The 17,269-nt window shown below is 40.2% G+C and overlaps 1 protein-coding gene across 5 annotated transcripts in view; it reads right to left on the minus strand.

Moving 5' to 3' along the window:
• TCEA1 (transcription elongation factor A1) overlaps positions 1–17,269 on the minus strand; it is a 56,202-nt gene that overhangs the window by 19,946 nt on the left and 18,987 nt on the right. For 4 of the 5 annotated variants that reach the window (XM_003823245.5, XM_063606757.1, XM_034966096.4 and 1 more), the window contains 4 exons: positions 13,980–14,085; positions 7,687–7,774; positions 2,116–2,261; positions 971–1,027 (listed from right to left, as the gene is read on the minus strand). In XM_003823245.5, coding sequence (XP_003823293.1) covers positions 971–1,027; positions 2,116–2,261; positions 7,687–7,774; positions 13,980–14,085 — 397 coding nt within the window. Of the gene's footprint in view, positions 1–970; positions 1,028–2,115; positions 2,262–7,686; positions 7,775–13,979; positions 14,086–16,927; positions 16,977–17,269 lie in introns of all 5 variants that reach the window. The other variant, XM_063606759.1, reaches the window with a different exon arrangement.

Raw genomic sequence — 17,269 nt, forward strand, 5'->3', positions numbered from 1 at the left:
GTCCCTCTCCTTTCCAAGAAAACAATACAATCAAGATAAAAAGTGAAGAATAAGACTTTGAATTCTATACCAACAGGAAAAATTAAGCTAGCAGATTACTTAAAACAATTATGACCCCTTGAAGTTGTGTGACACCGAGTGACCTTTCTGGCTGGTAGCAGAAGTAACAGATGTCACTCCTCGGCAGTAGTTTTGAAAGCCAGTATGCAATTTATCCATTTTACCTTCTGCCACATCACCACTCACAATGGCCACTCCACCTGCCTGGTCCTAGAGGACAATGACCCAAAGCCCAGAGTCCTCAGCTAGCCTGTGATGAACATATAGGACAAATACATTCCTGTTTGTCCAGTTTAATCTGTGAAAGAAACCTCTGTGGTGTTAAGCCACTGAAATTTCAAGGTTGTTACCATAATATAACACAGCCTGTCCTGCCAAGTACATAAAGTCAATCTTGGACACTCATGTTTTGCTAGGAAAGCGAAATTCTTTAGGTTTTCAAATTGCCAACGAGATACACCCAATGTTCTCATGTATTTTGTAATCTCTTCTAATTATGTTATCGGTTTGCCTTTCTTGTTCTCAATCATATTTTCACTCTCCTGCTATCTGAAGCAATTTTACTAGGGATTTATATGTTTCAGTTTCCAAAGAGCCAGGTCCTTTTAAACTTCGCTGTTTCTAGTTCATTCAGCTTCAACACGAAGGAAAAAGTCTAGCGTGGTGGTCAAGGTCATGGGCTTGGAGCCAAATTCCCTACATTGGAATCCCAGCCTTGTCAGTGTCAGGCTGTGTGATCTAGAATAATGACCAATCCTCTTCTGCTTCTGTTTTCTCTCTGTAAAATGGGATGAGAGCACCTAATTCATTGGAAGGACTACTGCATGTAAAACCGTGCCTGGCATTTGCATATGTTCAATAAATATTACTTATTAAAAAAAACAATTATGAATATACAGACAAAGGATATCTTCTTCAATTTGAGATCCTAATTCTTCCTCATCAGCTCCAATTGCAATGTAGTCATCTAAAAACAGGCATAAAGAATTGTCAAATTATTGTAACAGATTAAAAGAAAATTCTAATACCAGGTAATTAAACTGCATTCCTATTTCTTAAACCCCATTTGCCTGACATAAAGAAGCCGTTCAGTTTAGTTCGTTAGAATCTGATCACTTCACTGCCCGCTAGACTTCTTTTCTGGGCTTCACCTGATACCCACAGTGCTCCTGCACTGATAACTCCTGATCCCTCAGGCACAGGAAGTAACTGATCTAGCAGGCAATTCATCTTTCGTAACTCCATAAATTCTGGCTGCTCCAGCAGAGTAGAGAAAGTTACAGAAAGAACTGTCTAGTCTCCTGTGACTCAGGCTTCAATGCAAAGAAATCATTCATTTAATCTGCCAATCACATATACAGACACACTCAGAAGACTGCTATACAAATATGCAAGAGGATAGAAGGAAATAAACTAGGCAGAAAAAATAAAAGAGACAGTCAGGAAATCAAAGTAGAAAGGGCAGAGTAAGGAGAAAAACAGGTCAAACTAGCCATGGTGCAGAATGAGAGAAAAGAAAAAGGATGAATTCATATAAAATAATAAATATTCCTGTATATAAAACTTTAAAGCCAAATGTTACATGTTAAGACTGGATACTTTCAAATTAAATTAAGCTCCCATATATAAATCAAGACTCACCCTCCCTTTTTCTAACTAGAAAATGGAAAACATTCATACTATATGTCATACTATTCAACAATTCAGTATTGTTAACTCTCAATATAAGATCAGGGTACATAGTTTGCAGATTAAATTGTGGGGAAACAAAAGATTTGTGAGAAAAAAGTGTACATTACTATGAAATCAGGGAAAACATCCATGTATTAGAGGGAATCTATTTCTTACAATTACACAGTAATAAGCAAATGCCCCGGTATTCCTCCTCCTCTCCCCCTTAACAGACCCGTATCAGCAACAACTTCTCCCCAAGCTAAGCAGCAGTGGGTGGGCTATCCACAGGGTAACACTCATCAAACAGCAATATGGAGTTGGAGATGGCAGTGGTTGGGGGTGGTGACCAAAGGGCTGAGAAATAACATGCACTGGACTTACCCCCTGTTCGAAGAGCTGCAGCAAGCATCTCCCTACACTTCAACCGCACAGAATCAGAAGTGCTTGGTGCCCGAGGAAAGGATGAAACATAAGTATCTCGAGCATTTGTCTCATCCTTTCTGTTGCTTACATTGCCGCTGGAAGTACTGAAATACGCACAAACACCCCAAAAAGAAATCAAGAACAATCCTTTCAAAGTAACAATATTACTATCATGCTGTAAAAACAAAATTTGGGGTCTAAATAAATGACACAGTATCTCAGTGACCTTTATGTGAGGGGAAAAAAAATTGCCTGCATACAGATTAAAAAGAAGTTAAAAATTTTACAATTTAGTAAAGAGACAAGTATGCCTTTTTTTGAACTAAACATTTTATCTTTGATTCTCATTTTAAATATTAAGCAATATTTTTAATAGAGAAAATACCCATTATAGCTCAGTACAATAAATGAAAAGCAATGATCTTGGTATAAGGAGAGGGATGAAGGGATGGGACCAGAGAATGACAGCTTTCTTTTTTGAGACGGAGTCTTGCTCTGTCACCCAGGCTGGAGGGCAGTGGTGCAATCTCGGCTCACTGCAAGCTCCACCTCCCAGGATCACACCAGAGAATGACAGCTTTCAACCAAAACTAGAGACAGAGAGAGAGAATGCTTGAAAAACCCTGTTTCGCCAGGCATGGTGGCTCACAGCTGTAATCCCAGCACTTTGGGAGGCCAAGAGAGGCAGATCACTTGAGGCCAGCAGAGTTCAAATCCAGCCTGGGCAAAATGGTGAAACCCCGTCTCTATTAAAAATACAAAAATTAGCTGGGCATGGTGGCACACGCCTGTAATCCCAGCTACTTGGGAGGCTGAGGCAGGAAAATCACTTGAACCCAGAGGCAGAGGTTTCAGTGAGCCAAGACTGCACCACTGCACTCCAGCCTGGGTGACACAGCGAGACTCCAACTCAAAAAAAAAAAAAAAAAAAGAACAAAAAGAAAAAGGAAAACCTTGTTCCACTTAGACAGTGAGGTCCCCAGTGAGACAAATACCATGTGTACTGATGAGTCATGAGGCTACAAAATGGTGTGTTTCTCCCCAGAAACATCAACTTGATATGAACATTTAGGCAGTTTTATAATTTTCCAGTCAACCTAATCCTTTCAATTGCTTCTGAGTAGCTTCTTACGTTGGATTATCACTAAAATGGGTTCTTTCCAAAATAATCTTCATGATTACAATTAAGCTTTATCGCATTGAAAACAGCTGCCATAACCCTTTTCAAAGACTGATTAAATCATCCACCATCCATAGATGTGGTTTGCTGCAATGCTACAAGAACATACTCCCTTGCCTTCTCTCCAAAACATAACCACTGTTAAACTTCACAAACAGGTGCCTGTGGGTAAGACGGACATTAGTACCTTTTAAATTTAGTCAGTTCCTTTTTGAAGCCTTCACTGATTTCCCCCTGTATTCCCAAAATATTGATTCACACAGGTTTGTATATGATAACTTTTCATACATTTTCTTCTCTATCAGACTGAGTTTCTCAAGAGCAAAAACTAGGATTTACTTTTCTTTGTATTTTCATTATGTAGCATAATGCCTGTCAGTGATAAACGAATGAGCAAACTAATGCTTAAAAACCCATTTATTTTTTTTTTTTTAATTTTTTTTTTTAAGACTCCAGCCTGAGCAACTGAGCAAGACTTTTCACAGTGGTGAAGAGAGCAAGAGTTGTGCAGTGGTGCCATCACAGCTCATGCAGCTTTGAACTCCTGGGCTCAAGCAATCCTCCTGCCTCAGCCTCCTGAGTAACTAGGACTACAGGTGCATGCCACCATGCCCAGTTAATTTTAAAAATATTTTTTGGCCGGGCAAGCTGGCTCATGCCTGTAATCCCAGGAGTTCAAGAACAGCCCGGACAAAATAGTGAGACCCAGGGTCTACAAAAATAGTTTTAAAAATTTGCCAAACATGGTGGTATGCACCTGTGGTCCTAGCTACTTGGGGGCTGAAGTGGGGGGCTCGCTTGAGACTGAAAGGTTGAGGCTGCAGAAAGCCTTGACTACGCCACTGCACTCCATCCTGGGTAAAAGAGCAAGACTCTGTCTCCAAAAAAAAAAAATAATAATCCAACAAACAAACCTTTTTTTTTTGGTAGAGAAAGGGTCTATGTTGTCCAGGCTGGTGTCGAACTCCTGACCTCAAGTGATAATTCCGCCTTGGCCTCCTAAAGTGCTTGAGCCACCGTGCCAGGCCCCAAAACTCATTTCTTTTCTTTTTTTTTTTTTTCTTTTGAGACAGAGTCTTACGCTGTCACCCAGACTGGAGTGCAGTGAAACAACCATGGCTTACTGCAGCCATGACCCCCAAGCTCAGGCGGTTCTCCTGCCTCAGCCTCCCAAGTAGCTGGGACCACAGGCATGTGCCATCACACCTGTCTAATGCTTTTTATTACTTGTAGAGACAGGGCCTCCCTATGTTGCTCAGGCTAGTCTCAAACTCCTGGGCTCAAGTGATCCCCCTACCTTGACCTCCCAAAAGTGCTGACATTACAGGTATGAGCCACCACACCCAGCCAAAAACCCAGTTCTTAAACACTTTGATTAAATGCTTTTGCTTCTGTGTCTGTAGCCAAATGCTACACAGGAACCAAGGGAAATTGCCCATATGGACTGAGGGAAACTTTTCCTCACTAGTTTCACTACTGCTGGTCCCACTTCCTACATTCTGATCCTTCCTTTCTAAGCATTTAAACACATTACTTTCTCCTTAAATTCTTGCACCCAAAATATAAAATCCTGCTTAGCTACAAGCAACTTAGATTTAACCTTCTATCTTTCTTTACATGACTCCTCAAAATTCATTTCTCAATCCTCCTGTATTTCTGTGTGTGTTGGGGCGGGGATGGGGTGTAGATAGATACTAATCAGTTACTTTATCAGACTTCACACACAGTAATTTTCTTTTGCAGACAGGCTCTATACCTACACGTCAAGCACGTAAAACTGATAAAAGACAACGAGAGGCCGGGCACAGTGGCTCACAACAGTAATCCCAGTACTTTGAGAGGCCAAGGTGGGTGGATCACTTGAGGTCAGGAGTTCGAGACCAGCCTGGTCAACAAGATGAAACCCCATCTTTACTAAAAGTACAAACATTAGCTGGGTGTGTTGACGTGCAGCTCTAATCCCAGCTACTCAGGAGGCTAAGACAGGAGAATCGCTTGAACCTGGGGGGCAGAGGTTGCAGTGAGGCAAGATTGTGCCACTGCATTCCAGCCTGGGCAACAGAGCAAGACTCCATCTCAAAAAAAAAATAAAAACAAGGCTGGGCGCGGTGGCTCAGGCCTGTAATCCTAGCACTTTGGGAGGCCAAGGCGGGCGGATCACCTGAGGTCGGGAGTTCAAGACCAGCCTGATCAAAATGGAGAAACCCCGTCTCCACTAAAAATACAAAATTAGCCAGGCATGGTGGCACATGCCTGTAATCCCAGCTACTTGGGAGGCTGAGGCAGGAGAATCCCTTGAACCCAGGAGGCAGAGGTTGCGGTGAGCTGAGATTGTGCCATTGGACTCCAGCCTGGGCAACAAGAGTGAAACTCTGTCTCAAAAAATAATAATAATAATAATAAAATAATAAAAACAAAGACAATGAGAGACTGAGGAACCATTCCAGATTTAAGAAAACTAAACGGATATAACGTTAGAAAAAATTACATAAACTTTATTAACAACTGCTGTTTAAGCCTACCTTTGACTTACCTCTTTTAATATAGTTAATATAGTTAATATGTTTAATATATATATTTAATATAGTTAATACAAATACAAAAAAAACAGTGTATGAGACATTAACATTAACATGAAGAGTACATGATCAATTTTGGGAAAATATTGAGAAACAAAGTTAAAATCGGTAGTTGCCTTAATGTCCTAAATACCTCAACACGGGCTGGGTGCAGTGGCTTACGCCTATAATCCCAGCACTTTGGGAGGCTGAGGCAGGTGGATCACCTGTGGTTGAGAGTTCAAGACCAGTCTGGCCAACATGGTGAAACCTCATCTCTATTAAAAATATAAAAATTAGCCAGGTGTGGTGGCATACACTCATAATCCCAGCTACTCAGGAGACTGAGGCAGGAGAATCATTTGAATTTGGAAGGTGGAGGTTGCAGTGAGTCGAGATCGTGCCACTGCCTTCCAGCCTGGGTGACAGATCAAGACTCTGTCTCAAAAATAAAAAATAAAAAACCCCAGGCACAGTGGCTCACGCCTGTAATCCCAGCACTTTGGGACACTGAGGAGGGCGGATCACCTGAAATCAGGAGTTCAAGACCAGCCTGGCCAACATGGCAGAACCCCATCTCTACTAAAAACACAAAAATTAGCCAGGTGTGGTGGGCGCCTGTAATCCCAGCTACTTGGGAAGCTGAGGCAGGAGAACTGCTTTGAACCTGGGAGGTGGAGGTTGCAGTGAGCCAAGATCGCACCACTGCACTCCAGAGTGGGCGGCAGAGCAAGACTCTGTCTCAAAACAGGTATCTGGGCCCCTCCCCACCAGAATTCCTGATTCAGTAGTTACAGGACGAAGTCTGAGAATCTGTATTTCTAACAAGCTGTCAGGTTCTCTCCTCTTCCAGGGACCACACTTTCAAGAACCATTGCTTTAAATCAATGTTGACTGTTAACCTACCAGCTTCCCAAGAACAGAAGAACAATTTGTATTTAACCAACTATGAGTAAGCAACATGTTCAATACTGCATAGTTCGTGAGATGTAACAGGAAAGAACACATGCAAAGGCCTCATAGGAGGTGAGGGACAATCTGAACTCTTCGTTAATGAACTTCACATTTTAAGTTCTTATAACAAATGGCTATTTTTTTTTTTTTAAGATAAGGTCTCACTCCATTGCTCAGGCTGGAGTGCAGTGGCATGATCTTGGCTCACTGCAACCTCTGCCTCCCGGGTTCCAGCAATTCTCCCACCCCAGCCTCCCAAGTAGCTGGGACTATAGACACATGCCACCACACATGGCTACATGGCTAATATTTTTTTTTTTTTTTTTTGGTAGAGAAAGGGTTTCACCGTGTTGGCCAGGCTGGTCTCGAACTCCTAACCTCAAGTGATCCTCCCACCTCAGCTTCCCAAAGTGAGCCACCGTGCCTGGCCACAAATTGCTAAATTCGAAAGGAAGAAAAAAAGCATGCAAAGGAGAATGAGATCAAGGGCCAAAATAAATCTAAAAAAAAAAATGTGGTAAATAGAGGAAGCAACCATTTGAATCCCTAATCACTACCTCCATTATCAATTCCATCAGTGCCTACCCCAGCAATCCCATTCAATTAAACTTGTTGAGTACAATATAAATAACTTCTTATTTATTCAATGTCTTCTACCTCTCAAATGTTCAAGAAATCTGAAAAAAAAATAGAATACATGGCTACATACATTTACTACTTCCATTTGATTAGAAAACAAAAAAAGGAGTGTAAATAGGGGAACATTAGACAGGGGAATTGATGCAGGAAGTAAAACTATGACTTTCAATATAAATATATGTCTATACTGTGAAGTACCTTTCTTCTCTTGCCTCAGGGCTGTTCTGCGATGTAATTGCAGGTTCTTTCTTCTTTTCGTCAAGGTCTTTCTCAGTTGATGGCCCATCTGAAAATTATGAAATCTCTTAAGTTGCTAGCATTTGTAAAAACTAAAAACTAAAATACTGCATGTTAACAGGCTATTTGCACAACATGAACTAAAATCCTAAGTTTCCTACAAGTAGATGAAGTTTGCATAAGCTATTAGCATATGTACTATTTTTCACAATGCAAGTTCAGTCAACACTCCCAAATAAATTCCCTCATTTGGTGGGAACTACAAATTCACATGCCATGGGAACCTAAAGGGAGGAAAGTATATGGAACAAAGAGATGGGAAGAATATGGAAATATCTGCACTGTTACTTTAAAAATGAAAGCACAGGCCGGTGCAGTGGCTCACGCCTGTAATTCCAGTAGTTTGGGAGGCTGTGGATCACTTGAGCTCATGAGTTTGAGACCAGCCTGGGCAACATGACAAAACTCTGTCTCTACAAAAAATACAAAAATTAGCCGGGCGTGGTGGTGCACACCTGTAGTCTCAGCTACTCGGGAGGCTGAAGTGGGAGGATGGCTTTTGCCCAGCAGGTGGAGGCTGCAGTGAGCCAAGATCACACCACTGCATGCCAGCCCGGGCAACAGAGCCAGACCTTGTCTCAAAATAAAGTCAAATAAAATAAAAATTAAAGCATACACAGCAATATTGTTTTTAATAAATTTCCATAAAGTTAGAAAATTTAAGGTGGTATCCAAAATATAAACAAATATTTCTGGGATGGTAAACAAAAAACACTTTCATAGAAAATACCTCAGGATGAGTAAGACCTACCCAGTACCTTCTCTATCTTAAATGAACTATAAAGTAATACAGAGTGCACAAGCTTTAAGACTTAAAGAGGTGGCCAGGCACAGTGGTTCATGCCTGTAATCCCAGCACTTTGGAAGGCCACGGCGGGCAGATCACGAGGTCAGGAGATCAAGATCATCCTGGTTAACACGGTAAAACCCCATCTCTACTAAAAAAAATACAAAAAATTAGCCGGGCGTGGTGATACGCGCCTGTAGTCCCAGCTACTCAGGAGGCTGAGGCAGAAGAATAGCTTGAACCCGGGAGGCGGAGGTTGCAGTGAGCCGAGATCATGCCACTGCACTCCAGCCTGGGCGACAGAACAAGACTCTGTCTCAAAAAAAAAAAAAGAGGTAAGCAATGAGATATTATGAAATAAGGTACATAAAAATAGGTTGAGTCAGTGCAATATTTCAACGGCCCAAAGAAACATTCACTTTTAAATCAATCAACACAGTCTTAAATTTTAAAACTGGTGCCTGCCTGGGGCCGAATGTGGTGGCTGACACCTGTAAACCCAACACTTTGGGAGGCTGAGGCAGGTGGATCACTTCAGGTCAGGAGTTCCAGACCAGCCTAGCCAATATGGTTAAACCCTATCTCTACTAAAAATACAAAAATTAGCTGGACATGGTGGTGCACACCTGCAATCCCAGCTGACGCTGAGGCAGGAGAATCATTTGAACCTGGGAGGAGGAGGTGCAGCAGTGAGCCGAGATTGTGCGACTGCACTCCAGCCTGGGTGACAGAGTGAGACTCTGTCTCAAAAAAAAAAAAAAAAAAAAAAAAAAAAATTCAGTGCATGCCTGTAGTCCCAGCCATTCAGGAAGCCCAGGCAGGAGGAATGCTTGAGCCCAGGAACTTGAGGCTGCAATGAGCTATAACTGCACCACTGCACTCCAGCCTGGATGACAGAGTGATACCTGTCTCAAAAAAAACAAAACAAAAACAAAATACATAGCCTTGAAGCTAAGTTCAGAAAACGTTTGGGTCTACTGTACAAAGTATACCAGTTAAGTACATTTTGCTCCCTACATAAGCAATAAAGGCTACATAAAGAATTCTTTCAATTCTTCATATCTCTCTGTATAGAATATAGAAGAAACTATATCCAACTGGATAGCAGAATCACCTAGGGAGCTTTTAAACATATCCTCATGCCAAGCTCCAAACCAGATCCATTCAATCCAAATCTCTGGCAGTGAGGCGCAAGCATCATTATTTTTTAAAGTTCCTTAGACAACTCTAATATATAGTTATCTGGATGAGAATCACTGATAAAAGAATGGTTGAAATCACAACTGTAGAACTCATCTTGTAAAGTTGAAGTTTGTCAAACCTAAAACACAATTCAAGCCCTCTGATAAAACACGCACATACACTTTAGTCTTCACATAATTTTACTGCTCCTTGTTATTCTCAATAATTTCCTTGAAGGCTCAAATCCCAAAGATGCTATAGTACTGTAACACTGAAAACAAAGATTAATAATGACACATGGCAAGGACTAAGAAATGGTCCAAAAGTAATAGGGTAGAAAGCATTTAAAAGGGAAAACTGATATAACAATGAAATATGATCCAGCAAGGATCCAATGCTGCCAAAGGGACAGCAGAACTATCTCACACACTGCTCTGGCACAGTGAATTAGTACAATCCTTTTGGACAGCAGAGCAGTAAGAGGCATGAACAGCCTCAGAAGCATCCCTACTATCTGATACAGTGTTGTGGGCAACACAGCCCAGCTAGCTGGGAAGGAGGTGCTCCAGCTCTGGACTCCAGCTGTCTGCAATGAAGTCCCAGCTTGGCTATTCACCACTGATTCAACTGTGTGCAAGGTATTTAACCGCTCAGTGCCTCAGATTCCTCATCATAAAATGGAGATTATAATAGCACCTACCAAACTGGATTGTTGTGAGGATTAAATGCATTAATACAGGTCAATGCTTGGCATATCTTAAGTATTCAACAATGTGCTACCTAGTAGCAGTAGTAGTAAATGCAGAAATCTAGCTAACAATGTAAAGAAAAAGCTTTAGGCAGAAAGATATCCATCAAGACATTAGTTACAACCACCATAAAGTTAAAAACAACAAATCTAACAACTGGCAAGTGATCAACTAAAATATGGTATAGTCAACTGAATAAATCATTCTGAAACCAATAAAAATAACAGTTATGATAGATAAACTATTTTCATTAAAAAAGGTAATATAAATTAAGTACACACACAGCATAGGTAAAATTATAGTAGGGGTAAATTTTATGCAAATTAAATTTGAATAGTAATGTATTACAATCCATTATACAGAAAAGGAACCTGCGAGTCTACACTAATGGATAAATAGCTAAGGGGTAAAAAGAAGGTTGTCTTTTTTTTTTTTTTAGACAGACTCTCACTCTGTTGCCCAGGCTGGAGTTCAGTGGCGCGATCTCGGCTCAGTGCAAGCTCCGCCTCCCGGGTTCATGCCATTCTCCTGCCTCAGCCTCTCGAGTAGCAGTAGCTGGGACTACAGGTGCTCACCATCACACTCAGCTAATTTTTTTGTATTTTTTTTAGTAGAGATGGGGTTTCACCGTGTTAGCCAGGATGGTCTCGATCTCCTGACCTCGTGATCTGCCTGCCTCAGCCTCCCAAAGTGCTGAGATTACAGGCGTGAGCCACCATGCCTGGCCAGAAGGTTCTTCTTCTAACAGAATGATGATTTTATAAGTATTGAAGCAGAGGAGTCAGAAAAATCACAATTTTGCAACTACTACTACAAAGATTGGTTTGAGCAAAAAATCAATGGATCCTAAATTGGGAGGGGAGGAAAAAGATTTGTTAAGGTGTAAGACAGTTTCAGGATCTTAAAAGTGTCTCCCACAGAATGGCTATTAGCTACAAGAGGAAAAACAATACACTATACAGTGTAGCTTTGACTAGATTCTCAAAATTACCATCAATCACTCTGGATATGATACCTTGAGAAGGACATAACATGCTTAAACAGTATTCCAACTGGGGATGTACAACCTGATCTAATCATGAGAAAAAAGCAGGTACACCTCAAATAAGGAATATGCTATTAAAAACAAAGGAGGGGCCAAGCGCGATGGCTCACGCCTATAAACCTAACACTTTGGGAGGCCAAGGCAGGTTGGATCGCTTGAGCCTTCAAGAGTCCAAGACCAGCCTGAGCAACATAGTGAGACTCTGTCTCAAATCAGTAAATAAATAACAAAGGAGGGCAGTGGCGGATGCTTGCAGTTCCAGCTACTCAGGAGTCTGATGTGAAAGATTGTTTGAACCCAGGAGTTGGAGGTTAGCCTAGGCAACATAGCAAGACCCCTATTTCAACACAAAACAAAAAAAGTGGTGGGAAAGGGGGTGGATAGGGGAATAAACCTGCTTCAAGGATACAACTTAAAAATGTGGGAAATTCTGCCTTGAATATATTTCCTAGGTTACTTTTAAACCAAAATCCAATTCCACTTTGCATTCATTACAACTGGTCATTTTCTGCATATTGTATAACATATCCAAGTTCTATTTTTTAAGCCCATTATGAATTTGATAAAAATCTGATTTGCATGAAAGTATTTTAAAATACACATTAATGATGGTTACATGAATGTATACGTAAGATAAAATTGCTCAGAAGGATACATGCCCCCACACATATACGCCCCCACACATACACTAGCGCCAGTAAAAACTGATGAAATCTGAATAAGGTCTGTAGACTGTATCACTGTCAATTTCCTGGTTGAGATTCTGTATATGAGAGTTATGTGATATTACCATAGGAGGAAGCTGGATAAAGGGTACATGAGACCTTTCTGTACTTTTTTTTTGTGGTAATTTTCTGTGAGTCACTTATTATGTCAAAATAAAAAGTTCAACTCCACATATTCAGGAGGCATACACACTTTCTTCTATAGGAAATGACCTTGTTTCTTTTAGCCCTACTTGAGGCAGGGGACCAGGAATGAGGGGGAAGGGACAGGATATACACACACACACATAAAATTTTAAAGCATGGCCCGCAACAGTAATTTTTTTTATTGGGTTTGTGCAATTAATGTGAAAGACAAAATTGCGTTTAATTTTCTTTCCTTCCAAATTTGACTTTCAGGAAATATATCAACAAAAAATTGACAGCCCCAGAATAAAATTTAAGGTGAGGGAATTCATATTTGTTGGGCTAGGACCCTATGTACATTTCCTACACAGGCGATAATTGATAGTGAAAGATCACAGACCAAAAACAAAGAAAAAGTAAAATCATGAACCTAAGTAAACAGGTTGGTCTTCAAATGAGAAAGGAACATTTCTGCCTTGGGGGAAAAACAAAGGAGAAGGGGTACCTGTATTCTTCAAAATGTCAATTTCATAAAAGATAAAGAAAAGCTTAAGAATGATTTCAAATTAGAAAACTAGCTATGTGAGGCTGGGCAAGGTGGCTCACACCTGTAATCCCAGCACTTTGGGAGGCCAAGGCAGGCAGATCACAAGGTCAGGTGATCGAGACCACCCTGGCTAACATGGTGAAACCTCGTCTCTACTAAAAATACAAAAAATTAGCTGGGCGTGGTGGCAGCCGCCTGTAGTCCCAGCTACTCGGGAGGCTGAGGCAGAATGGCATGAACCCAGGAGGCGGAGCTTGCAGTGAGCCGAGATTGCACCACTGCACTCCAGCCTGGGCAACAGAGTGAGACTCAGTCTCAAAAAAAAAAAAAAAAAAAGAAAGAAAACTAGCTATGTGATCCTGAACTGGATCTTCTCCTGAAGGTAGAAAAACAAAAGAATATAAAAAAACATTATTGGGACAACTGACAAACCTGAACATAAACCATAAAATACTATACCAATGTTAAATTTCCTATATTTCTTATACTATGATTCCATAAAAAAATAAGCTTGCAGTAAGGAAATACACGCAAGTATTTAAAGGGTAAAAGACCATGATATATTCAACCTACTTTCAAATGGTTCCGAAAAAAATAATTTGTGTGTGTGCAAATAGAGAAAGAAAAAGAGAGAATATGATAAAACAAATATGGCAAATATTAAAAATTGATGATATGGATAAAGGATACGGCATTCTTTTAATCATCCTCGCAAGTTTTCTGTAAGTCAAAAAATTTCAATAACCATTTCAAAAGGTATCCACAACCTTTCCTTTAAGAGAAAATTCTTCTTACTGAAAGAGTTTATCCAGTTGTGTCAAAAGTTAAGAAAGCCAAATTTGACTGGCCTAAAAGGCAAAAAAACCCTAAAGATCAAATTAACTCCCCTCGCCTTTATTACGAGGCACTGCTTTCAGTATATCTAGATTCACTAAGAAAAAAATGTAACCATTAACTAACCATAAAATGTAACCATTAACTGTTTGAATAAATCACAACATCATAAATATATGTAAGGGAAGATCAATGATACCTAATAATTTTTTCCAGGATTTGATGAGAGACTTTGCCAAAGATGTAACTTCCTCATCTGTACTCTGCTTGCGAATAGCATTAACTGACATTCCGATTCTTGTGGACTGCAAGGCAATAACAAAAAAATTATGTATACCAATTTTATTTTAAACAAATTAGTATTTCACCTATATTCTTTTCTTTCCCAGATTCCTATTTCTATTTTAGAATTTCAAAACTTCAATTTTTGGATCCTTATAATAGCAAATTATATTAAGATACATACATCTTCAGATCAAACACTAGACTCATTAATGTTCTTATCATCAAGATCTAGAAGCATAAAACTCACTACTGTAATAAGTCTGGTTAACTAGAAAAATGCAATCAATCTTTCCACAAGGGAGAAGTGAAGATAAACGAGGATAAAATATAAAATGTTGTATATAAGTTAGGTTGAAGCAATCATGACTAATACATGCATTTCTTTGTTTCTATACATTCTTCTACATGGATTACTTCATAGAGCACCAGCTGCAAATTATTATGAGGATATCCAAACAAAAACTACCACCTATCCAGGTTTAAAAGGCTTTATTTTGCCAGGAACCAGCATATAATCAGAGACATTAAAATGCACTTCACAAAATACAGGTAAAATTTAACCTGTGATAATTACGTGCCTAGAATTATGCTTAGAGCATCCACATTCATCAATCTTTCTAACAACCCTTCAAAGTTGAGATCATCCCTATTTTTAAAGATGAAGAGATTGGAAGTGCCAATAAATAACGTGCCCAGCATCACACCATTACCAACCAGCAAAGCTGGGATTTTTTTTTTTTTTTTTGAGACGGAATCTCACTCTGTCACCCAGGCTGGAGTGCAGTGGGGCACGATCTTGGCTCACTGCAACCTCCACCTCCTGGTTCAAGCAATTCTCCTGCCTCAGCCTCCCGAGTAGCTGGGATTACAGGCACATGCCACCTCGCCCGGCTGATTTGTGTATTTTTAGTAGAGACGGATTGCACCACGTTGGCCAGGCTGGTCTCAAACTCTAGACCTCAGGTGATCCACACACCTCAGCCTCCAAAGTGCTGGGATTACAAGCATGAGCCACCGGCCCAGCCAAAAACTGGGATTTTAATCCAGGTTTGTTCACTGCCGAAGTCCATGGTCTTTCTAGCACATCAATGGTTTCAAATTGTGCTCAAAGAACACAAAAGCTATGACAGCCCAAATATGAACGATAAATAAAAAATGGTATATTATTTAGTAAGTTCGGGTTGTTAACAGACAATATTTCAAACATATGGTCTATGGAAGAAAAAAGTAACAAGGAATTCTTAGTGGTGAAAAAAAAAAGAAACCCTATTGTAAGCTTTATGGTAGAAAAATATACGGGTACTTGAGGTTTCCTTCTAAATTATTCAATCCTTTCAACAAACAGATTCAGGATCTAAGTTTTATTCAAGAATTTAGAATATGTGGTTGGCTAGAGTGTCCTATATCTCTTAGAAAGCTGAGCAAAACAGACAAGATTGAACAGCAGAAAGATAAAGGGACTCCACAATTTTAAAGCCCCAAACAATTTGGGGTTAACAAGGCTAGTTTACTAGGAAAAAAACTCCACTTTTTCAATGTGTAGAGGAAATAACTTATTAGTGTGGTTCTGAAGCTTAGAACTGACACAAACGTGCAAAAAAATAAAATGGCACTTTACTAGGGGCTTGCAGGAGAGCAAAGGTGTAAGGAGATGATGAATTGTGTACTGCTGGGTGATTGCTTTTTAATTATCAGAGGATGTTTTGATTACTAAAAAGTCAATGATTATCCCGCTCAGCCTCAAACAAAACCTATACTGAGAATATAGTTATCTTGTAATAAACATGCTTATCTATGGAAGAGATTGTCAAGCCAAAATAATAAGAAATGAGGGGCACGGTGGCTCACACCTGTAATCCCAGCACTTTGGGAGGCTGAGGCGGGCGGCTCACGAAGTCAGGAGTTCGAGACCAGCCTGGCCAATATAGTAAAACTTTGTCTCTACTAAAAAAACAAAAAAAACAAAAAACAAACAAACAAACAAAAAACAAATTAGCTGGGCGTGGTGGCAAGCGCCTGTAGTCCCAGCTACTCGGGAGGCTGAGACAGAAGAATCACTTGAACCCAGAAGGCAGAAGCTGCAGCAAGCCACGATCACACCACTGCGCTCCAGCTTCCAGCCTGGGTGACAGAGCAAGACTGTCTCCAAAAAGAAAAAAAAAGGGCGGGTATGGTGGCTCACGCCTGTAATCCCAGCACTCTGGGAGGCCGAGGTGGGTGGATCACGAGGTCGGGAGATTAAGACCATCCTGGCTAACACGGTGAAACCCCATCTTTAAAAAATACAAAAAATTAGCTAGGCGTGGTGGCACGCGCCTGTAGTCCCAGCTACTGGGGAGACTGAGGCAGGAGAATTGCTCGAACCCGGGAGGTAGAGGTTGCAGTGAGCCGAGATTGCACCACTGCACTCCAGCCTGGGTAACAGAACGAGACTCCGTCTCAAAAAAAAAAAGAAAAAAAAGAAATGAAACTGCTGAGGTAGAATGAAAAACAAAGATTTGAAATAAGTTTTTCTTTTTTCCTTTGGGGGTACCATGGAAAAAATGAAAAAAAAAAAGTAGAGGAAAAGATTATGAAGCTATTCACTTGGATAAGCAAGTCTGAAGTTGCCTCTATCAATTCCCTAGAGATTTTTCCTAAAATTGGTATGCTAAGACTTACAAGATGTAATAGATAGGTTATACGAAAGTATTCTGTGCTCAAGTGACCTTAGGAATTGTGGGATTATAACTGTTTTCTTGACTGCAGGACTAATGAAAGCTTTCAGGACAAACTATACATCGTGAAACTCTAGCAGATAAAATATGTGCCTTTGCCTATGATTTCTATAGAACATCAGGTATACAGAAAGAAAGACATTACCTTGGAAAGGTGGAGAGTGCATTAAGCAGCCTTAGGGGTCAGCTGCACACTGATGGAAAAGCAGAAAGGAATGAGTACTGAGATCAAGAGACACTGTTAACATCACAGGAAACAAGCAGATTTGGTGTGCTCCAGAAGAAAAATCTCCTTTGTGATCACTCATGAGTTTTTGCCAAGATGATCTCAAGGTAGCCACTAAATCTTAAGGTAAAAAACATATAGCTACTGTACAGCTACTATAAAACACATATGTAAAACATACATTTAAAACACACATATATAAAAGAAACACACAGCTACTATAAAACATTTTTGAAAGAAATTAAAGATGACCTAAACAAA

The sequence above is a fragment of the Pan paniscus genome, chromosome 7 (genome assembly GCF_029289425.2).
Source record: "Pan paniscus chromosome 7, NHGRI_mPanPan1-v2.0_pri, whole genome shotgun sequence".
Classification (NCBI taxonomy): Eukaryota; Metazoa; Chordata; class Mammalia; order Primates; family Hominidae; genus Pan; species Pan paniscus.